At 38.8% G+C, this 24,712-nt stretch overlaps 4 protein-coding genes and 1 pseudogene across 5 annotated transcripts; all 5 read left to right on the top strand.

The window, feature by feature from the left end:
- Positions 1-2,309: 2,309 nt before the first annotated feature.
- LOC306704070 (olfactory receptor 11A1-like) lies at positions 2,310-3,290 on the top strand (the record flags this gene model as incomplete). The annotated part of the gene is made up of 1 exon (XM_079170281.1): positions 2,310-3,290. One exon carries the CDS (start codon positions 2,310-2,312, stop codon positions 3,288-3,290), a length of 981 nt encoding a protein of 326 aa, XP_079026407.1.
- A 4,813-nt stretch (positions 3,291-8,103) lies between these two features.
- On the top strand, positions 8,104-8,968 carry LOC306703731 (olfactory receptor 11A1-like; annotated as a pseudogene). The gene has a single exon. The product of its transcript is annotated as an olfactory receptor 11A1-like (transcript).
- Positions 8,969-10,933: 1,965 nt separating this feature from the next.
- On the top strand, positions 10,934-11,851 carry LOC306704151 (olfactory receptor 10J4-like; the record flags this gene model as incomplete). Its single annotated transcript, XM_079170378.1, has 1 exon — positions 10,934-11,851. The coding sequence occupies one exon, from the start codon at positions 10,934-10,936 to the stop codon at positions 11,849-11,851; it is 918 nt and encodes a 305-aa protein (XP_079026504.1).
- Positions 11,852-17,275: 5,424 nt separating this feature from the next.
- LOC306703728 (olfactory receptor 6N2-like) lies at positions 17,276-18,193 on the top strand (the record flags this gene model as incomplete). Its single annotated transcript, XM_079169785.1, has 1 exon — positions 17,276-18,193. One exon carries the CDS (start codon positions 17,276-17,278, stop codon positions 18,191-18,193), a length of 918 nt encoding a protein of 305 aa, XP_079025911.1.
- A 1,985-nt stretch (positions 18,194-20,178) lies between these two features.
- Positions 20,179-21,096, top strand: LOC306703729 (olfactory receptor 6N2-like; the record flags this gene model as incomplete). Its single annotated transcript, XM_079169786.1, has 1 exon — positions 20,179-21,096. One exon carries the CDS (start codon positions 20,179-20,181, stop codon positions 21,094-21,096), a length of 918 nt encoding a protein of 305 aa, XP_079025912.1.
- Positions 21,097-24,712: the final 3,616 nt, after the last annotated feature.

Here is a 24,712-nt window from a genome sequence, read left to right as displayed (position 1 = left end):
GGCTAATATATGGAAGCTAATCGCTTAGCTAATTGTTTAGCTGCAAATTTACATTCAAGACTTTGGAGCTTTTTTTGCTGCTCACTAAAGACTATTTTTATGCATGTAGTATCTTGGAAACTTCCGGTTCAGGTAACCGTCATGTTGTGATGATGTCAGCAATGTGCACCAGAGTGTGAAACACGAGAACAATAAAGATGGACGCCCTATGATACAAACTGGTATCATTCGTTTTACTTAGACACTTAAATGTCAGTAGAAACAGAATACTACAATGCATACAAGAACAATAAAGTGATGTTGAGTCTTTTATGAAGTAATTGTCTTTTTTTCTCAACAAATAATCAAAAAGAACCGATAAGGAAACTAAAACCGATAAGCAGCATCAAGTAAATTAGAGTACCAGTATCCTATAGTATGTTTCCAGTATAGTTACATTTGATTACCGGAGTCAAATTCTTTGTCTGTGGACACATACTTGGCAAATAAAGCTGATTCTGATGAAGGCTTGGAGACGGCTGGAGTATTTACAGGACCTGGTTTCACATCAGCTCAACCCTCCAGGATCTCTAACATCTTTTTGGCTTCAAAAAGTTCTATGTGACTTTTAAAACTCTTTTCTTAATCTACAAGTGAGTTCATAAGCTGAACCGTAAATAGCTCCCATAGGGCTCAGTAAAACCACATTTTGCCCTTGAAGCGCAACTCACAGACAGTAAGGTAAAAACAACGACTACTGAATAGATTATGATATGCAATGACAAAAATAAGCAGTCATACCTGGAAAACAAGTACCAAAAAGGCAGGCAGGGAAGTACAGGAGCTCATGTGGGTTTGGTAGTCAGGAGACTGGGTCTGGTGGGAAAACACTGAAGGCTACTCCTGGTGAGACTGGGAATGGCAGCATCTGAAATGACAGGTGAGTTACTAACAAGGCAGTTAGAAATGTACAGTAAAAGAGATAAAAAAGTAAAGAGCTGGCAGATGCTATGACACCAACATTCACTTCTATTCTTATTTCGAAAAAAAGCAGAATCAAATAATACAACTCCAATAAATTATTTCATCAAATACTTAAATCAGTAGCACTCACTTATCCAGGGTTTTGTTTGTGTTTAATATTACGTTTTGTTAAATAAATATTGAAATCAAAACAGATATGTATTATTTATGTCCTGTCGTGGAGAGGAAGACTCTTCTTACAGTCTCATTCATTCACAAATCTCTGTCTCCCTCTCTCTTCGGCTTACACTCTAATCAGCTGATTATTGGCGTTCACTCTTAAACTCAACAACCAGATTCTGCCACAATCTCCCTGAGCCAATCACATCGTTGCTGTCGAATATTTTATTTGCTCTCCTCTCTGCTGCTGTCAGTTGTCACTTCATCAACATAGTCATTTCGTCATCCCATCATTGGATCATCAACAGTTCCCTTCACCACCACCACCACCAGGGTCTAGATCTTACGGTGAATATTAGTGATCACAGCATCATTACCCCCTTTAATATACTACATCACTATGGAGTATAATCTCTTCACTATTCATCTCACCATGCATGTGTAATACATATTTTTTTACTTCAAGTCAATTCTCTCTTGATTGAAATAGTTTCAGTCTTACGAGTGCAGTGCTCGTTCAAAACATGTCTGTTCAGAATGAGCTGAATCCTTGGCCTGTGGTGTTGCTGCTTTCAGCTTTCTCAAAACAACTGAACACTGTGCTTCCTTGAGTCCAGAGAAATACGTCTGCCATGACATACTTGTGTCACACACCAAAGACACGGCTACTCACGGTCTAAAACAAAAGTGAAATTAGCCTACAGTGTGGTTCACTGGTAAAAAAACACCAGGGCCAAATTTTATCGTTCTGCAGCAACCTGAGCTTGGGACGCACAACTAAAAAGGCCCCAAACAGCTTTAGGTTTATTATGATGTTTAGATATACTGCTTGATGGAACATTAACTACAAACACCACAAGTGCTCCAACAAAACAATAAATGCACAAGCACATACAGCTTGAATGTTGTTGTGAATAGATGATGCCATAAAAAACATCTATGACTTCATGTCTCTAGAATCAAGTTGTTTACCGAACTCATTCTTTGGAGAGTTTAATGAGATCCATGGAGGGAGAAATAGTCTGATAAAGACTTCCCACCGACTCCAACAGATCCCTTTCCAGTTCCTGTGTTTGCTGGATCACACCAGAGCATATCAAGGTCAGGTACTGAAGACTGAATCAGACAATCTAGTGCTGGTTACATGAGATTTATTGTTTGTTATCATCTCTTTTTATATATCATTCATGGATAATAGATATAATTTGACATATATAACTTTTGATGGGCATGTGGAAGTGCACAGATATAAATATCTTTATTTTGTGATCATGTTTACAGTATATATTTTAATAATTAGCAGTAATTTCACTATTGTGAGCATCATAGTGATTCACAAATCCCTCCATGAGCCAATGTACATTTTCATTGCAGCTTTGTTAATCAACTCTGTTCTTTTCAGCACTGCTATCTACCCAAAGCTTTTGATTGACTTTTTATCAGAGAAACAGATCATATCTTATCCAGCTTGTCTCTTCCAGTGGTTTAGTTTTTACTCTCTAGGTGGTTCAGAATACTTCCTGTTGGCGGTCATGGCCTATGATAGATATGTGTCTATATGTAACCCTCTGCAATATTCAATCATCATGAGAAAAACAACTGTTAATATGTTCCTGATTGTTGCTTGGATTCTGCCTGCTTGTCAGGTTTCAGTACTAATATTATTGAGTGCTAAAAAAGAAATCTGTACGTTTCATTTGAAAGGACTACTTTGTAACAGCACAGTTCAAAAACTTCACTGTGTGCGTTCAAGACTGCTTAATATTTATGGCTTGGTTGTTTTGGCGAGTGCTGTCCTTCTCCCTGTGCTCTTCATACTTTTTACATACACCAGGATACTTGTAATATCCTATCGATGTAGAGGAGTCAGGAGAAAAGCTGCACAGACCTGTTTACCCCATCTGCTGGTTCTAATCAACTTTTTCTGTTTAACTGCATATGATGTACTTCTTGCTCGACTGGAAGTTGATTTTGGCAAAATTGTACGTTTGATAATGATTTTACAAGTGGTAATATACCATCCTATTTTTAATCCAATCATTTACGGACTAAAAATGAGAGGAATTTATGAACACCTTAAGAGGCTCTTCTGTAAAAGAGTCGAATGTATTCACACTGATAAATGTTGTACAGTCAGTGCTTTGTGTCATAATAATGCAGAGATGTGATAACTTTGAACATTTAAAGACTTGTTTCTGATATAATAATTTACAGAGAATCTTCCACTTCAACAATGTAATAAGTACTGAGCAATTCACTGCAGTTTTTCAAAAACCCAAAGGTAATGGTTAAGTCTAACAGATAACCACGACTTCATCAGACATTTTCCAGTTTGATTTTAGTTCCCGGTGATGACATGACCATTGTCTTCAAGTGTATTGATAAAGTTTATAACAGCCCTGAAATAAGCATAAGCTCAGATGAGATAAGCCTTTATCAATTCCTGGAGGGCAACCCAGTGTTTTAGCAGCACAATACAGAAATAAATACAGATAAGAGAAGTAAAAATAAGTATTATAATATAGTATGTGGTGCAGTGAGTTGTGATCGGGCAGTGGTTGTTATGTTATGGAGGAGGGTGAGGGTTGTGATGAAATGAATGCATTTCAATATTTCAAATGAACAACTTTGAAAGCAAGAGCATGTGTCTGATTTGGCAGTGTGTGTAAGTTAAATTGTAGTTTTGTGCCCTGAGAGTCAAAGTGTTGTGCTGTTGTTTTATAGTAGAAATGAACAATTACAGCAACTGTTGCTTTTGTCAAGTTAATATTTTATCATTATTACTCCATCTTGAGTAAATAATCTAATTTGTCATTGTCAGCTGGAATATTTTTGAAAAAGCTCTATTATATACACACACACCATTGTGATATCAAAGTCTTTACACTTGTGCGTTATTTCATCCATTATGGATGAATAATAATCATATAACATTGACAACACATTAATGTTTCTATGTGTGGTGAACTTTTCAAGAGGGAGGTAAACAGTGGATTGAAGTTTATACTTTCAGTTTTTTAACCCTCTTCTAATGTTTATGACTGTGTAGTAGTAAAACAGACAGCTCACAATAAATACTATTTCTAGACAAATGACTATGCAGACATGATAATTAATTTACAGTTGAATCACCTTCATAATAAAAAAAAGCTGAGATCGAAACTACATGGATGTTGCACTGAGTGGGGGCCAGCTCCCTGAACTGCAGAGAAGTCCTGAGGGAAAGATGAGAACAAGATAGGAAGAAAAGAGTCTAATTACAAAGTCTGATCCCTTGTCCTCTAAACAGACATTCCTCCAACCTTTATCCATCAGGATGTTGACTCTGGAGCAGGAAAAACTCAGGAAAACTCATAGTGAAGTTAGGGCTCAATTAATTAGAGATATGTTTTAGAAAAGTTGCAGTTTTAATTTCATCAAGCTGAGATTCCTCTGTACATGCAGTGCTTTACTGTCACCTCCCGGTGCCAGCCAACACCAGGACAATAACTGATGAATTCAACTCTTTCAGTCGGTGTTCTTGCAGCATGCACAATGTGGGTTTGAATCATTTTCAATTAAAATAGGGAAAGCCTAAAAACGTTGCATAAGTCATTTTCTCTTATATGCAAATTACTGACATAAAAAGTGTGAAGCTGCTTCCACAGTGTTTTAAGCGTTTACAGAACATCTGAGTTTCTGGGCTTAGTCGTAAATCGGGATGCCCCCCGGGAAAAACACAGGAACTGGTTCTAGATTTGTAAAACCCGGAGTATTGATAAGGTCCGGAGTTAACGGTTCTACTATCAATACGTTGAAAGTTACCGAGTGAGATCTCCAGAAAATAGCAGCATCACAAACCTCGTCTCTGTCTCTGTGTCTTTGTACGAGGGCCAGAGTCATGCTTTACTCTGACACTCTCACACCGACTCCGGCTCAGTACAGCGTGAGACACACATCATGGCAGAGACAACAAAAAGATCGGAAGTGTGGCTACATTTTACTCGAGTAGATGCTGAGAACTCAAACTGTCAAAAATGCAAAAAAACATTTAAGGGTGTTGTTACAAGCAATTTGGCAAACAAGCACATAAATCTGCAGAAATGCAGTTTTCTGCTGTTTGGCGAGCAGCCGTCCATCCTCGTCTACTGCAGGTAACGTTAGCGATGCCATGTGGAGTTTGCCAATAACAACAGGCTAATATATGGAAGCTAATCGCTTAACTAATTGTTTAGCTGCAAATTTATGTTCAAGACTTTGGAGCTTTTTTTGCTGCTCACTAAAGACTATTTTTATGCATACAAGAATAATAAAGCAATGTTGATTCTTTTATTGATTAATTGTCTTTTTTTCTCACAAAATAATCAAAAATAACCGATAAGGAACCTAAAACCGATAAGCAGCATCAAGTATATGTGAGTACTATCGTATAGTATGTTACTAGTATAGTAACATTTGATTTGGCATTATTTGATCAGCTCTGCTGTCCTCGTTCTTATGTCTATTTCTGTGTAAGTACATTGACAGCAAGTCAGTAACCGGAGTCAAATTCTTCATCTGTGGACACATACTTGGCAAATATAGCTGATTCTGATGCTGATGAAGGCTTGGACAGGCTCTAGTATTTACAGGACCTGGTTTCACATCAGCTCAACCCTACAGGATCTCTAACATCTTTTTGGTTTCAAATCAAGTTCTGTGTGACTTTTAAAACTCTTTTCTTAATCTTCAAGTGTGTTGTGTTCATAAGCTGAACCGTAAATAGCTCCCACAGGGCTCAGTAAAACCACATTTTGCCCTTGAAACACAACTCACAGACAGTAAGGTAAAAACAACGACTACTGGATAGATCTGATAGGCAATGACAAAAGTAAGCAGTCATACCTGGAAAACAAGTACCAAAAAGGCAGGCAGGGAAGTACAGGAGCTCATGTGGGTTTGGTAGTCAGGAGACTGGGTCTGGTGGGAAAACACTGAAGGCTACTCCTGGTGAGACTGGGAATGGCAGCATCTGAAATGACAGGTGAGTTACTAACAAGGCAGTTAGAAATGTACAGTAAAAGAAATAAAAAAGTAAAGAGCTGGCAGATGCTATGACACCAACATTCACTTCTATTCTTATTTCGAAAAAAAGCAGAATCAAATAATACAACTCCAATAAATTATTTCATCAAATACTTAAATCAGTAGCACTCACTTCTCCAGGGTTTTGTTTGTGTTTAATATTACGTTTTGTTAAATAAATATTGAAATTAAAACCCATATGTATTGTTTATGTCCTGTCGTGGAGAGGAAGACTCTTCTTACAGTCTCATTCATTCACAAATCTCTCTGTCTCCCTCTCTCTTCGGTTTATACTCTAATCAGTTGATTATTGGCGTTCACTCTTAAACTCAACGACCAGATTCTGCCACAATCTCCCTGAGCCAATCACATCGTTGCTGTCAAATATTTTATTTGCTCTCCTCTCTGCTGCTGTCAGTTGTCATTTCATCAACATAGTCATCATTTCTTCATCCCATCATTGGATCATCAACAGTTCCCTTCACCACCACCAGGGTCTAGACCAGTGGTCGCCAAACTACGGCCCGCCTCCACATTTGGTCCGGCCCCCTGAACAATACCAGAGACGCATTATGATTTTTTTTCAGTCTGCACAATTAATCGAATTTTAATCTCGATCACGATTTTGGCTGCCACGATTAAATGAGCATGATCGTCTGCGATATTGACGTTTAAAATACGTGCTCTGCTACATATCAAATCAAACGCTTCCTGAATCAGCCAACCACCAGGGGGCGAACGAGATGAGAGCTGTCATGCACGCACCCTGTAGAAGTAGAAGAGTAGAAGAAGTAGAAGAGCCGAGAGACGGGAACTTGAAGGACGAGTACTTGTGCTTAATTTATTTACACGCCGGCATGTCATGTCTGTCAATACATGGTCGCGCGTTTTCAATTCCCCTGCTCTCTTTATCGCGCACGGCGGTGTTCCGCCCCGATCCGCGCGCACGATGCAACAGTCGCTCACCTGCGAGTGGCACCCCCCCCCCCCCCCCCCCCCCACCCCCCCCACCCCCCTATAATCGGGCCCTAGGTCAAACGATATGTTCAGTGATGTGGCCCTCACAGGAAAAAGTTTGGGGACCCCTGGTCTAGACCTTACGGTGAATATTAGTGATCACAGCATCATTACCCCCTTTAATATACTACATCACTATGGAGTATAATCTCTTCACTATTCATCTCACCATGCATGTGTAATACATATTTTTTTACTTCAAGTCAATTCTCTCCTGATTGAAATAGTTTCAGTCTTACTAGTGCAGTGCTCGTTCAAAACATGTCTGTTCAGAATGAGCTGAATCCTTGGCCTGTGGTGTTGCTGCTTTCAGCTTTCTCAAAACAACTGAACACTGTGCTTCCTTGAGTCCAGAGAAATACGTCTGCCATGACATACTTGTGTCACACACCAAAGACACGGCTACTCACGGTCTAAAACAGGTGAAATTGGCCGACAGTGTGGTTCACTGGTAAAAAACACCAGGGCCAAACTTTATCGTTCTGCAGCAACCTGAGCTTGGGGCGCACAACTAAAAAGGCCCCAAACAGCTTTAGGTTTATTATGATGTTTAGATATACTGCTTGATGGAACATTAACTACAAACACCACAAGTGCTCCAACAAAAAAATAAATGCACAAACACATACAGCTTGAATGTTGTTGTGAATAGATGATGCCATAAAAAACATCTATGACTTCATGTCTCTAGAATCAAGTTGTTTACCGAACTCATTCTTTGGAGAGTTTAATGAGATCCATGGAGGGAGAAATAGTCTGATAAAGACTTCCCACCGACTCCAACAGATCCCTTTCCAGTTCCTGTGTTTGCTGGATCACACCAGAGCATATCAAGGTCAGGTACTGAAGACTGAATAAGACAATCTAGTGCTGGTTACATGAGATTTATTGTTTGTTATCATCTCTTTTGATATATCATTCATGGATAATAGATATAATGTGACATATATAACTTTTGATGGGCATGTGGAAGTGCACAGATATAGATATCTTTATTTTGTGATCATGTTTACAGTGTATATTTTAATAATTAGCAGTAATTTCACTATTGTGAGCATCATAGTGATTCACAAATCCCTCCATGAGCCAATGTACATTTTCATTGCAGCTTTGTTAATCAACTCTGTTCTTTTCAGCACTGCTATCTACCCAAAGCTTTTGATTGACTTTTTATCAGAGAAACAGATCATATCTTATCCAGCCTGTCTCTTCCAGTGGTGTAGTTATTATTCTCTAGCCGCTTCAGAGTTCTTCCTGTTGTCGGTCATGGCCTATGATAGATATGTGTCTATATGTAACCCTCTGCATTATTCAACCATCATGAGAAAAACTACTGTTAATATGTTCCTGATCTTTCCTTGGATTCTGCCTGCTTGTGAGTTTTCAGTACTAATATTACTGAGTGCTAAAAAAGAAATCTGTACGTTTCATTTGAAAGGAATACTTTGCAACAGCACAGTTCTCAATCTTCACTGTGTGCGTTCAAGACTGCTTAATATTTATGGCTTGGTTGTTTTGGCGAGTGCTGCACTTCTCCCTGTGCTCTTCATACTTTTTACATACACCAGGATACTTGTAATATCCTATCGATGTAGAGGAGTCAGGAGAAAAGCTGCACAGACCTGTTTACCCCATCTGCTGGTTCTAATCAACTTTTCCTGTTTAAGTGCATATGATGTACTTCTTGCTCGACTGGAAGTTGATTTTCATAAAAGTGTACGTTTGATAATGACTTTACAAATGATAATTTATCAACCTTTATTTAATCCAATCATTTATGGACTAAAAATGAGAGGAATTTATGAACACCTTAAGAGGCTCTTCTGTAAAAGAGTCTAATGTATTCACACTGATAAATGTTGTACAGTCAGTGCTTTGTGTCATAATAATGCAGAGATGTGATAACTTTGAAAATTTGAAGACTTCTTTGTTATATAATTACTCACAGAGAATTTCAGATAACCACGACTTAATCAGAAATTTTACAGTTTGATTGTAGTTACCGGTGATGACATTGTCTTCAAGTGTATTGATGAAGTTTATAATAGCCCTCAAATAAGCACAAGATCAGATGAGAGAAGCCTTTATCAATCCCTGGAGGGCAATCCAGTGTTTTAGCAGAACAATTCAGAAATAAATACAGATAACAGTAAAAAGAAATGTTATAATATAGTACGTGGTGCAGTGAGTTGTGATCGGGCAGTGGTTGTTATGTTATGGAGGAGGGTGGGGGTTGTGATGAAATGAATGCATGTCAATATTTTAAATGAACAACCTTGAAAACAAGAGCTTCTTTCTGATTTGGCAGTTTATGTCAGTTCAATTGTAGTTTTGTGCCCTAAGAGATGTGTTTTGTTTGTTTTATGGTAAAAATAAACAATCAAACCAACTGTTTCTGTCAAGTTATTACTTCATCATTATGACTCCATCTTGAGTAAATAATCAAATTTATAAAAGAGTACATTTTTTATAAGTGAGCTGGATTAAAAAGCGCAACATTTTAATTAACCTAAAAGTACTGCTGAAAATATGTTTTTATATTATATGTGACTGTTTCTAATCTGTAGTTGTCAGCTGGAATATTTTTGAAAAAGTCTTTACTTGTGCGTTTTGTCATCCAATATGGATAAAAAAAATAATCATAGAACATTGACAACACATTAATGTTTCTATGTGTGGTGAATTTCTCAAGAGGGAGGTAAACAGTGGATTGAAGTTTATACTTTCAGTTTTTTAACCCTCTTCTAATATTTATGACTGTGTAGTGTTAAAACAAACATCTCTCAAAAAATACTTAGACATGACAATACAGACATGATGAATTTACAGTTGAATTACCTTCATAATGAAAAAAAGCTGAGATCAAAACTACATGGATGATGCACTGAGTGGGGGCCAGCTCCCTGAACTGGTGGAGAAGTCCTGAGGTAAAGATGAGAACAAGATAGGAAGAAAAGAGTCTTGAATTACAAAGTCTGATCCTTTGTCATCTAAACAGACATTCCTTATAATAAATATTTAAATATTTGTTTCACTCGAAGTGAATTCTCTCCTGATTAAAATTGTTTTAGTCTCACTAGTGCAGTGCTCTATGTCTGTTCAGAATGAGCTGAATCCTTGGCCTGTGGTGTTGCTGCTTTCAGCTTTCTCAAAACAACTGAACACTGTGCTTCCTTGAGTCCAGAGAAATACGTCTGCCATGACATACTTGTGTCACACACCAAAGACACGGCTACTCACGGTCTAAAACAGGTGAATTTGGCCTACAGAGTGGTTCACTGGTAAAAAACACCAGGGGCAAACTTTACTGTTCTGCAGCAACCTGGGCTTGGAACGCACAACTAAAAAGGCCCCAAACAGCTTTAGGTTTATTATGATGTTTAGATATACTGCTTGATGGAACATTAACTACAAACACCAGAAGTGCTCCAACAAAACAATAAATGCACAAACACATACAGCTTGAATGTTGTTGTGATTAGATTATGCCATAAAAAACATCTATGACTTCATGTCTCTAGAATCAAGTTGTTTACCGAACTCATTCTTTGGAGAGTTTAATGAGATCCATGGAGGGAGAAATAGTCTGATAAAGACTTCCCACCGACTCCAACAGATCCCTTTCCAGTTCTTGTGTTTGCTGGATCACACCAGAGCATATCAAGGTCAGGTACTGAAGACTGAATCAGACAATCTAGTGCTGGTTACATGAGCTTTATTATTTGTTATCATCTCTTTTGATATATCATTCATGGATAATAGATTTAATGTGACATATATAACTTTTGATGGGCATGTGGAAGTGCGCAAATATAGATATCTTTATTTTGTGATCATGTTTACGATGTACATTTTAATAATTAGCAGTAATTTCACTATTGTGAGCATCATAGTGATTCACAAATCCCTCCATGAGCCAATGTACATTTTCATTGCAGCTTTGTTAATCAACTCTGTTCTTTTCAGCACTGCTATCTACCCAAAGCTTTTGATTGACTTTTTATCAGAGAAACAGATCATATCTTATCCAGCCTGTCTCTTCCAGTGGTTTAGTTATTATTCTCTAGGTTGTTCAGAGTTCTTCCTGTTGTCGGTCATGGCCTATGATAGATATGTGTCTATATGTAACCCTCTGCAATATTCAACCATCATGAGAAAAACTACTGTTAATATGTTCCTGATCTTTCCTTGGATTCTGCCTGCTTGTCAGGTTTCAGTACCAATGTTACTGAGTGCTAAAAAAGAAATCTGTACGTTTCATATGAAAGGAATACTTTGTAACAGCACAGTTCAAAAACTTCACTGTGTGAGTTCAAGACTGCTTAATATTTATGGCTTGGTTGTTTTTGTGAGTGCTGTCCTTCTCCCTGTGCTCTTTATATTTTTTACATACACCAGAATACTTGTAATATCCTATCGATGTAGAGGAGTCAGGAGAAAAGCTGCACAGACCTGTTTACCCCATCTGCTGGTTCTAATCAACTTTTCCTGTTTTACTGCATATGATGTACTTCTTGCGCGACTGGAACTTGATGTTCCGAAAACTTTACGTTTGATAATGATTTTACTAGTAGTAATATATCAACCTTTATTTAATCCAATCATTTATGGACTAAAAATGAGAGGAATTTATGAACACCTTAAGAGGCTCTTCTGTAAAAGAGTCTAATGTATTCACACTAATAACTGTTGTACAGTCATTGTTTTGTGTCATAATAATGCAGAGATGTGATAACTTTGAACATTTAAAGACTTGTTTCTGATATAATAACGCACAGAGAATCTTCCACTTCAACAATGTAATAAGTACTGAGCAATTCACTGCAGTTTTTCAAAAACCCAAAGGTAATGGTTAAGTCTAACAGATAACCACGACTTCATCAGACATTTTCCAGTTTGATTTTAGTTCCCGGTGATGACATGACCATTGTCTTCAAGTGTATTGATAAAGTTTATAACAGCCCTGAAATAAGCATAAGCTCAGATGAGATAAGCCTTTATCAATCACTGGAGGGCAACCCAGTGTTTTAGCAGCACAATACAGAAATAAATACAGATAAGAGAAGTAAAAATAAGTATTATAATATAGTATGTGGTGCAGTGAGTTGTGATCGGGCAGTGGTTGTTATGTTATGGAGGAGGGTGAGGGTTGTGATGAAATGAATGCATTTCAATATTTCAAATGAACAACTTTGAAAGCAAGAGCATGTGTCTGATTTGGCAGTGTGTGTAAGTTAAATTGTAGTTTTATGCCCTGAGAGTCAAAGTGTTGTGCTGTTGTTTTATAGTAGAAATGAATTACAGCAACTGTTGCTTTTGTCAAGTTAATATTTTATCATTATTACTCCATCTTGAGTAAATAATCTAATTTGTCATTGTCAGCTGGAATATTTTTGAAAAAGCTCTATTATATACACACACCATTGTGATATCAAAGTCTTTACACTTGTGCGTTATTTCATCCATTATGGATGAATAATAATCATATAACATTGACAACACATTAATGTTTCTATGTGTGGTGAACTTTTCAAGAGGGAGGTAAACAGTGGATTGAAGTTTATACTTTCAGTTTTTTAACCCTCTTCTAATGTTTATGACTGTGAAGTGTTAGTAAAACAGACAGCTCACAATAAATACTATTTCTAGACAAATGACTATGCAGACATGATAATTAATTTACAGTTGAATCACCTTCATAATAAAAAAAAGCTGAGATCAAAACTACATGGATGTTGCACTGAGTGGGGGCCAGCTCCCTGAACTGCAGAGAAGTCCTGAGGGAAAGATGAGAACAAGATAGGAAGAAAAGAGTCTAATTACAAAGTCTGATCCCTTGTCCTCTAAACAGACATTCCTCCAACCTGTATTCACCAGGATGTTGACTCATCCCTTCACAGGAAAACTCATAGTGAAGTTAGGGCTCAATTAATTAGAGATATATTTTAGAAAAGTTGCAGTTTTAATTTCATCAAGCTGAGATTCCTCTGTACATGCAGTGCTTTACTGTCACCGCCCGGTGCCAGCCAACACCAGGACAATAACTGATGAATTCAACTCTTTCAGTCAGTGTTCTTGCAGCATGCACAATGTGGGTTTGAATCATTTTCAATTAAAATAGGGAAAGCCTAAAAACGTTGCACAAGTCATTTTCTCTTATATGCAAATTACTGACATAAAAAGTGTGAAGCTGCTTCCACAGTGTTTTAAGCGTTTACAGAACATCTGAGTTTCTGGGCTTAGTCGTTAATCGGGATGCCCCCCGGGAAAAACACAGGAACTGGTTCTAGATTTGTAAAAGCCGGAGTATTGATAAGGTCCGGAGTTAACGGTTCTACTATCAATACGTTGAAAGTTACCGAGTGAGATCTCCAGAAAATAGCAGCATCACAAACCTCCTCTCTGTCTCTGTGTCTTTGTACGAGGGCCAGAGTCATGTTTTACTCTGACACTCTCACACCGACTCCGGCTCAGTACAGCGTGAGACACACATCATGGCAGAGACAACAAAAAGATCGGAAGTGTGGCTATATTTTACTCGAGTAGATGCTGATAACTCAAACTGTCAAAAATGCAAAAAAACATTTAAGGGTATTATTACAAGCAATTTGGCGAACAAGCAGTTTTCTGCTGTTTGGCGAGCAGCCGTCCATCCTTGTCTACTGCAGGTAACGTTAGCGATGCCATGTGGAGTTTGCCAATAACAACAGGCTAATATATGGAAGCTAATTGCTTAGCTAATTGTTTAGCTGCAAATATATGTTCAAGACTTTGGAGCTTTTTTTGCTGCTCACTAAAGTCTATTTTTATGCATACAAGAATAATAAAGCAATATTGAGTCTTTTATTAATTAATTGTCTTTTTTTCTCACAAAATAATCAAAAATAACCGATAAGGAGCCTAAAACCGATAAGCAGCATCAAGTATATGTGAGTACTATTGTATAGTATGTTACTAGTATAGTAACATTTGATTTGGCTGTATTTGATCAGTTCTGTACCTGCTTCTGTCTACTCCGGGCTCGAACTAGCGCGTTCAATGTCAGTCTTGGAGCCCCAGGTGGGAGAGCCGGAACGTTACGCTGGGGACCCTACACATTCCTGACGAACTATTCCTTCCGGTTTGCGTTGCAGCCCCACATCTTCATTTCAGAGGACGCCAGAGTGGCGTTCACCATCAACCACCTGACGGGGAGAGCTCACCTGTGGGGAACGGCGGAATGGAATCGCCTCTCCCCCAGTCTGTTCCGGCCAGCGCCCTTGACAGTCATTTTCCGGGGACGGTGACATCAGACCGTTCCGGTCCACATGCTCCTGTCCAGCAACCACCACAAGACCATCAGCTTCCACATTCTGCAAATCCCTCATATCCCCCTCATTCTGGGATACCCCTGCTAAGTCGACACAACCCCCACATCGACTGGACTATGGGGGCTTTTCGGGGTTAGAGCCACTCCTGTCACCTCGTCTGCCTGAAACAAGCCGTCGCACCACAGGGTTCCTCTCTCACCAACTCCACGCCTGAACTTACGGGGGTCCCCACTGGATAGGTATTCAACAAGTCCAAGGCCATGTCTCTGCCTCCCCACTGTCCTCATGATCCTCCGTCCTGGTACGTTTCAACCTAAGGGGCGCATCTACTCCCTTTCTGCTCCTGAAAGAGGCAATGGACAAATACATTCACGACTCCCTGGCTGCAACTCTTATCCGCCCCTCGTCGCCTCCTGCAGGGGCTGGATTCTTCTTCGTGGAGAAGGACAAGACCTTCAGACCCTGCATCTACTACCGGGGCTTGAATGAGATCACGGTGAAGAACCGGTATCCCTTGATCAGAGGGAGTGGAAATCGGCATTCAACGCACGTATTCGTCTACCTCGATGACATCCTGATCTTCTCCAAGAACCAAGAGGAACACTTGCATCACGTCCAATCCGTACTTCAACGCCTACTGGAGAACTATTTTTGTGAAGGCAGAAGTGCGACTTTCACGTTCCCACAGTTTCATTCCTGGGATTTATCGTTTCCCATGGCAGCATCAAAATGGACCCCATCAAAATGGACCCCGCGAAGGTTGCTGCCGTCACTACCTGATCTGTCCCAAACTCCCGCAAGCAGCTTCAATGTTTCCTGGGGTTCGCCAACTTCTATAGGAGTTTCATCAGGAAAAACAGCTGAGTCGCTTCCCCACTCACTGCCCTTCCCTTCCTTTGGACTTCTGCAACCGAGGAGGCCGTTCAGAACCTTAAGTCCAGGTTCACCTCAGCACCCATCCTCCAAGTCCTGGACCCTGACAGACAATTTGTGGTGGAGGTGGATTCCTCTGACGTGGGGGTTGGGGGCGTCCTGTCCCAACCCGCTGTCCAGAAGCTCCATCCCTGCACCTTTTTCTCTCGTCGGCTTTCCCCCGCCGAGAGAAACTATGACATTGGCAACCGGATACTACTAGCAGTGAAGCTGACCCTGGAGGAGTGGCATCACTGGCTAGAGGAGACCAAACTCCCATTCCTGGTTTGGACCGACCATAAGAACCTTGAGTACATTCACACAGCCAAGAGACTCAATTCTCGACAGGCCAGGTGGTCTCTATTCTTCACATGGTTCTACTTCACTGTCTCCTATCGCCCCGCAATGTCAAGCCTGATGACCTTTCCCGTCAGTTCCAGGGGGAGGAGAAACCTACCTCTGGCTCCTCTTCCATCCTTCCTGCCAAGTCGCTGTCCTCACCTGGGAGATTGAGGAATCGGTGAGGGCCGCGACTAAGAGTCAAGCCAGTCCCAGTGCGTGTCCTCCTAACCGACTGTTCGTCCCTCAGGCCCTTCGGTCCGACGTCCTCCAGTGGGCCCACTCCTCCAAACTTACCCGCCACCTGGGTATCCAAAGGACCCAGGACGCTCTTCGGCAGGGCTTCTGGTGGTTCTCGCTCAACGAGGACACCAGGGAATTCAGTCTGCATTCAACACAAGCCTTCTCACCAGGCTCCAGCTGGCCTCCTTCATCCTCTCCCAGTGCCTCATCGTCCATGGTCCCACATCTCCCTGGAATTTATCACTGGGCTACCACCATCTGAGGGCCAAACCGTCATGCTGAAAGTGGTCGACAGATTTAGCAAGCTGGTCAATTATTTTCCTCTGCCCAAACTCCCGTCTGCTAAATAGATGGCAGAAGACAGCAGAACTCATCTCCCTGCACATCTTCCGCCTGCATGGGATCCCAGTCGACGTAGTCTCCGACCGAGGTCCTCCGTTCACCTCCATCTTCTGGAGGGAATTCTGCACTCTGCTGAGGGCCACCGTCAGTCTGTCCTCTGGGTTTCACCCCCAATCCAACGGCCAGATGGAGAAGAGGAACCAAGAGATGGAAACGGCCCTTCGCTAAAAGCTAACATGGACAACCAATACATTACAGCGCAAGATAATTTGACACAGAATCCAGAGATATCTTCAGAATTTCTCTCCGTGAAACCATTACAGAGATACAGCCAACAATCACCACAAAAACAAGCTGCTTCACTGCAGAAAAAATCATAAATGCTTCATACCTTGAGATGATCCATGAAGAGAAGGGAATAATATTCTGGTTCCCAGCTAAAAACACTGTTGCGAAGTAAAGTATATCCTGTGTGTTTCTCATCTACTTCCTGAAGAAAGGGGGGTCAACGAAGCTTATGGGACCCGGGGGAGGAGACGCACAACTAAAAAGGCCCCAAACAGCTTTAGGTTTATTATGATGTTTAGATATACTGCTTGATGGAACATTAACTACAAACACCACAAGTGCTCCAACAAAACAATAAATGCACAAACACATACAGCTTGAATGTTGTTGTGATTAGATTATGCCATAAAAAACATCTATGACTTCATGTCTCTAGAATCAAGTTGTTTACCGAACTCATTCTTTGGAGAGTTTAATGAGATCCATGGAGGGAGAAATAGTCTGATAAAGACTTCCCACCGACTCCAACAGATCCCATTCCAGTTCCTGTGTTTGCTGGATCACACCAGAACATATCAAGGTCAGGTACTGAAGACTGAATAAGACAATCTAGTGCTGGTTACATGAGCTTTATTATCATCTCATTTGATATATCAATAATGGATAATAGATTTAATGTGACATATATAACTTTTGATGGGCATGTGGAAGTGCACAAATATAGATATCTTTATTTTGTGATCATGTTTACAGTATATATTTTAATAATTAGCAGTAATTTCACTATTGTGAGCATCATAGTGATTCACAAATCCCTCCATGAGCCAATGTACATTTTCATTGCAGCTTTGTTAATCAACTCTGTTCTTTTCAGCACTGCTATCTACCCAAAGCTTTTGATTGACTTTTTATCAGAGAAACAGATCATATCTTATCCAGCCTGTCTCTTCCAGTGGTTTATAAATTACTCTCTAGGTTGTTCAGAATACTTCCTGTTGGCGGTCATGGCCTATGATAGATATGTGTCCATATGTAACCCTCTGCAATATTCAATCATCATGAGAAAAACTACTGTTAATATGTTCCTGATTGTTGCTTGGATTCTGCCTGCTTGTCAGGTTTCAGTACCAATGTTACTGAGTGCTAAAAAAGAAATCTGTACGTTTCATTTGAAAGGAATACTTTGTAACAGCACAGTTCAAAAACTTCACTGTGTGAGTTCAAGACTGCTTAATATTTATGGCTTGGTTGTTTTTGTGAGTGCTGTCCTTCTCCCTGTGCTCTTCATACTTTTTACATACACCAGGATACTTGTAATATCCTATCGATGTAGAGGAGTCAGGAGAAAAGCTGCACAGACCTGTTTACCCCATCTGCTGGTTCTAATCAACTTTTTCTGTTTAAGTGCATATGATGTACTTCTTGCTCGACTGGAATTTGACTTTCCCAAAATTGTACGTTTGACAATGGCTTTACAAATAGTAATATACCATCCTCTTTTTAATCCAATCATTTATGGACTAAAAATGAGAGGAATTTATGAACACCTTAAGAGGCTCTTCTGTAAAAGAGTCTAATGTATTCACACTGACAACTGTGTACAGTCATTGTTTTGTGTCATAATAATGTAGAGATGTGATAACTTTGAGCCTTTAAAGACTTGTTTCTGATATAATAAAGCACAGAGAATCTTCCACTTCAACAATGTAATAAGTACTGAGCAATTCACTGCAGTTTTTCAAAAGCAAAAAGGTAATGGTTAAGTCTAGTATATAACCACGACTTAATCAGACATTTTTCAGTTTGATTATAGTTACCGGTGATGACATGACCATTGTCTTCAAGTGTATTGATAAAGTTTATAATAGCCCTGAAAGAAGTATGAGATCAGATGAGATAGGCCTCCATCAATCCCTGGAGGGCAATCCAGTGTTTTAGCAGCACTATACAGAAATAAATACAGATAAGAAAAGTAAAAATAAACATAATGTAGTACGTGGTGCAGTGAATAGTGAACGGACAGTGGTTGGAGGAGGGTGGGGGTTGGGACGAAATTAATGCATGTCAATATCTTAAATGAAAACCTTGACATCAAGAGCATGTTTCTTATTTGGCATCGTATGTTAGTTAAATTATATTTTTTGTGCACTGAGAGACCATGTTTTTATTTTAATTTTATCGTAAAAATGAACAATTAAAGCAACTGTTGTTTCTGTCAAGTTACTACTTCATCATTATTACTACATCTTGAGTAAATAATCACATTTAATGATTTTAAAAGTACTGCTGAAAATATGTATATTATATTTGACTATTTTAAATTTGTAATTGTCAGCTGGAATATTTTTGAAAAAGCGCCATCATATACACACCATTGTGATATCCAAGTCTTTACTTGTGGGTTTTTTCATCCATTATGGATAAATAATAATCGTATAACATTGACTACACATTAATTGTTTCTGTGGTGAATTTTTAAAGAGGGAGGTAAACCGAGTGGATTGAAGTTTATACTTTCAGTGTTTTTAACCCTCTTCTAATGTTTATGACTGTGTAGTAGTAAAACAAACAAATCTCCAAAAAATACTATTATACCTAAACACATGACAATGCAGACATGAGGATTAATTTACAGTTGAATTACCTTCATAATAAAAAAAGCTGAGATCGAAACTACATGGATGATGCACTGAGTGGGGGCCAGCTCCCTGAACTGGTGGAAAAGTCCTGAGGTAAAGATGAGAACAAGATGGGAAGAAAAGAGTCTAATTACAAATTCTGATCCTTTGTCCTCTAAACAGACATTCCTTATCATAAATATTTTTATATTTTTTTCACTCCAAGTGAATTCTCTCCTGATTGAAATAGTTTCAGTCTTACGAGTGCAGTGCTCGTTCAAAACATGTCTGTTCAGAATGAGCTGAATCCTTGGCCTGTGGTGTTGCTGCTTTCAGCTTTCTCAAAACAACTGAACACTGTGCTTCCTTGAGTCCAGAGAAATACGTCTGCCATGACATACTTGTGTCAAACACCAAAGACACGGCTACTCACGGTTCCAAAACAGGTGAAATTGGCCTACAGTGTGGTTCACTGGTAAAAAAAACACCAGGGGCAAACTTTACTGTTTTGCAGCAACCTGAGCTTGGGGCGCACAACTAAAAAGGCCCCAAACAGCTTTAGGTTTATTATGATGTTTAGATATACTGCTTGATGGAACATTAACTACAAACACCAGAAGTGCTCCAACAAAACAATAAATGCACAAACACATACAGCTTGAATGTTGTTGTGAATAGATGATGCCATAAAAAACATCTATGACTTCATGTCTCTAGAATCAAGTTGTTTACCGAACTCATTCTTTGGAGAGTTTAATGAGATCCATGGAGGGAGAAATAGTCTGATAAAGACTTCCCACCGACTCCAACAGATCCCTTTCTAGTTCCTGTGTTTGCTGGATCACACCAGAGCATATCAAGGTCAGGTACTGAAGACTGAATAAGACAATCTAGTGCTGGTTACATGAGCTTTATTATTTGTTATCTCTTTTGATATATCATTCATGGATAATAGATATAACATGACATATATAACTTTTGATGGGCATGTGGAAGTGCACAGATATAGATATCTTTATTTTGTGATCATGTTTACGATGTATATTTTAATAATTAGCAGTAATTTCACTATTGTGAGCATCATAGTGATTCACAAATCCCTCCATGAGCCAATGTACATTTTCATTGCAGCTTTGTTAATCAACTCTGTTCTTTTCAGCACTGTTATCTACCCAAAGCTTTTGATTGACTTTTTATCAGAGAAACAGATCATATCTTATCCAGCCTGTCTCTTCCAGTGGTTTAGTTATTATTCTCTAGCCGCTTCAGAGTTCTTCCTGTTGTCGGTCATGGCCTATGATAGATATGTGTCTATATGTAACCCTCTGCATTATTCAACCATCATGAGAAAAACAACTGTTAATATGTTCCTGATTTGTGCTTGGATTCTGCCTGCTTGTCAGATTTCAGTACCAATGTTACTGAGTGCTAAAAAAACAATCTGTACGTTTCATTTGAAAGGAATACTTTGTAACAGCACAGTTCACAAACTTCACTGTGTGAGTTCAAGATTGCTGCATATTTATGGCTTGGTTGTTTTTGTGACTTCTGTACTTTTCCCTGTACTCTTCATATTTTTTACATACACCAGAATACTTGTAATATGCTATCGATGTAGAGGAGTCAGGAGAAAAGCTGCACAGACCTGTTTACCCCATCTGCTGGTTCTAATCAACTTTTCCTGTTTAATTGCATATGATGTACTTCTTGCTCGACTGGAACTTGATGTTCCTATAACTTTACGTTTAATATTGGCTTTACAAATAGTAACATATCAACCTTTATTTAATCCAATCATTTATGGACTAAAAATGAGAGGAATTTATGAACACCTTAAGAGGCTCTTCTGTAAAAGAGTCTAATGTATTCACACTGATAAATGTTGTCCAGTCATCGTTTTATGTCATAATAATGCAGAGACGTGATAACTTGCAGCAGCACAAAACAGAAATAAATACAGTCAAGAGAAGTAAAAAGAAGTATAATATAGTACGTGGTGTAGTGAGTTGTGATCGGGCAGTGGTTGTTATGTTATGGAGGAGGGTGAGGGTTTTGATGAAATTAATGCATGTCAATATTTTAAATGAACAACCTTCTTGATTTGTCAGTGTATGTAAGTAAAATTAAGTTTTGTTCCCTGAGAGACAATGTTTTTTTTATATCTTATAGTAAAAATGAACAATTAAACCAACTGTTGTTTTTGTCAATTTATTATGTCATCAATATTACTCCATCTTGAGTAACAAATAACATAAAAAATGTTAAATTTTAATAGGTTAAAAGTACTGCTGAAAATATGCTTTATATTATATTTGTTTCTAATATAATAAAAATAACCATTTCTAAAAATAACCTTATTACATTAACACATTAATGTTTCTATGTGTGGTGAATTTTTCAAGCGGGAGGTAAACAGAGTGGATTCAAGCTGATACTTTCAGTGTTTTTTTAACCCTCTTCTAATGTTTATGACTGTGTAGTAGTAAAACAAACAACTCAATAAATACTATGCCTAGACAGGACTATGCAGACATGATTAATTTACAGTTTAATTACCTTCATAATAAAAAATAAAAAAGCTGTGATATAAACTACATGGATGATTCACTGAGTGGGGGGCAGCTCCCTGAACTGGTGGAGAAGTCCTGAGGTAAAGATGAGAACAAGAAAGGAAGGTCTGTTTATCAGATCATGGTAGGTGTCCCAGTTTCAAATGTGACCCCTGACCTCTGTTAAGTTTCCCTGAAACTGTGTTGCAGATGGTGTAACCAGTCCAACCCTTACTAGCAATGAAGAGGTTTATGGTGACCACATGCACTGCTTTACTGTCACCACACGGTGCCAGCCAACACCAGGACAATAACTGATGAATTCAACTCTTTCAGTCAGTGTTCTTGCAGCATGCACAATGTGGGTTTGAATCATTTTCAATTAAAATAGGGAACGTCTATAAAACGTTGCATACGTTATTTTCTCTTACATGCAAAATGCAGACATAAAAAGTGTGAAGCTGCTTCCACAGTGTTTTAAGCGTTTACGGAACGTTTTATATTCTTGAACAATGTTCCTTAGCAACGTTTAATGCCCTCCACATGTCATGATTTTCCCTATTTTAATAAGAATTTATTGTTAACATGTGTTTTAGAAGTCGTCTGCAGAAAATCATACATTACTTCTATGTGGGGTCTCAGACCTCTGTTGATGGTTCGATACAGTCATACAGTTGATGTTGACAGTTCTTTGTGGTCAGCGCTACCTTTACAAATCCCATGTAAGTGCATTGTTAATTTATTTGGATCCCAATTATTTGTCACGCAACATAAATCACTCAATTAGCTGTTGGAATATAAAAGAAGCAGAAAGATCCATAATACAGGTAAAGAACTGCATTGGGATCAAGTTCAGGCTGCAAGATGGACTCCTAAGGTTTTGTTTTTTTGGCCAAAGCATGATTTAAGTCTGGCTCAGTGCTGAAAGTGTCCAACACGCAAATCATACACCTGATCTACAGAAACGGGTACAAAGTTCTACACACAAACATTAATACGCAGATATATTTTTGACATTTGACAAAATGCACGGCCAAATGTATGTAGACACAGGACCCCCGAAAAAAAACCAAACATTACACTGACGTTGACGATCATGTAATTCCAAAACATGGCATTAATACGCTGCTATAACATCCTCCACTCTTCTGGTTTCATGCTTTCCACATGAACCTGGGGGTGCAACTCCATGCTGCTACCTACCCACACATCATTCAATTTACATGAATGCACATACATGAGACTTCTGATGGCATTTTAATGACAAAAAGTTGAGTGCCAGCATTCAAATTTATCCAAGTAAAATGTACGTCCAGAAAAGAATATTCACATATATTGTACTTTCTATTTGACATCATTTGACGTGATCTTCTTTTATCCAACAAATACCTCCAACGCACTGTGTCTTTTCAGGTCTTAGACTCTGGCTTATTATTATTATTTCTCTCTTTTTGGTGAAATCACATAATTTCTTCTGCAGGCAGACATTCTCTTAGAAAATGTAATTGCAGGTCACAGGTTTGTATTCAGATCCATCTAATCCCTAACCTGACCCGCAAGATGGTTTGTTTACATAAAACCATCAGAAAAGCCGTCACAGGGAACTGTTTGGAAAAGGGCAGGCACTTCCAAAAAATGCTTTGCAGGTGATGGGATGAGCTATCAAGAAAGACTAGAAAAGCAGTATACAAGTAAAGTCCATTTACCATCTGTGAATCAAACTCTTGCCGAAAGTCTTTCGGTAGAAGAGCGAAAAACATCTTTACCATTGAGAGAAGCCTTCAGTGCCGTCCTTTGCTCTTCTCTCAATGAAGAAATTATCTCCAGCTCTGATGTAACTGATGCTATTGCAGCATCTACGCTAACCTCTTTAGCGGTCGCTATTTGTGTTTTGAAGGAACAGTCGTCTCTCACCTAAGCCAGCTGACAGTAAACTCCTCACAAGATGCTGATTGGTCTGTGCACTGGCTTGCCGGAGAGAGAAATCCCTGGATTTGTGTGCGATATATGATCCTGCTGTTCTCATGTGTTCTTGTGATATCGAGGTACAACGTAATCTTATCCCCTCTTTCCCCTGAAGATCTTACCCGGATTACTATACTGTCCTTTGTGCCAGCACATTCATCAATTGACTCCCACTTGACTCTCTTCTCTGTTGACCTTCTCTCTTGACTTGTTCTCCACTGAATGAGATCTTTATTTTACTCTGCACTATTGTCTTTCTTGTCTGTGGCAAAAGAAACTGGGGTTATTTTTTTAGAAGCACACAAAATTACCAAAACATTGTTTACGCATTGCTTCTTTTGACGCATCTCACCATTATTTCCCATCACGCACATGTGCCGTTTGCAACATATTGTACACCAGTAATGGATTCAGGCAGAATTTCGGAAGATTACATATCTCAACACTCTGCTGGTATTTTCAAGCTAATAATGAATGGCCAAATGAAAGCACAATAATTATGCTAATCACTCATTCATTCCAGTCTAACAAACTGGTTGTCATAGTGTTGGCAGGTTTGTCATAAGGGGGCTTCTACAATTACTAAAACATCCCTGAATGGCATATGCAGTTTTCCTCATTTGCTTTGGCTCAATTCTTGAATGAAAATGATTTTTTTCCAAAACAATATGTTCAAATCGTTGGACGTTAGTGTGTTGATCATGACAGATTTTAATTTCTAATATATTCACGCAACAATTGTCTACAGTATGCACAATAACCACTTGCACATGGTCATACTCTTCCTCATCGTTAATAGTATTCTATGACATAAACAAAGTCATTACAAAGTCATAGTATTGTATGCAATTAAAAAGTTTCAAAAAGTCAAAGTATAGTATATAAAAATTAACTAAAAGGTCAGAGTGCAGTATGTCATGAAAAAGGTCATACTATTGTGTGTTGACAAAAGTCATAGACTGTC

The sequence above is a fragment of the Pholis gunnellus genome, assembly GCF_910591455.1.
Source record: "Pholis gunnellus genome assembly, chromosome: 12".
Classification (NCBI taxonomy): Eukaryota; Metazoa; Chordata; class Actinopteri; order Perciformes; family Pholidae; genus Pholis; species Pholis gunnellus.
This window is presented reverse-complemented; position numbering and strand designations above follow the sequence as displayed.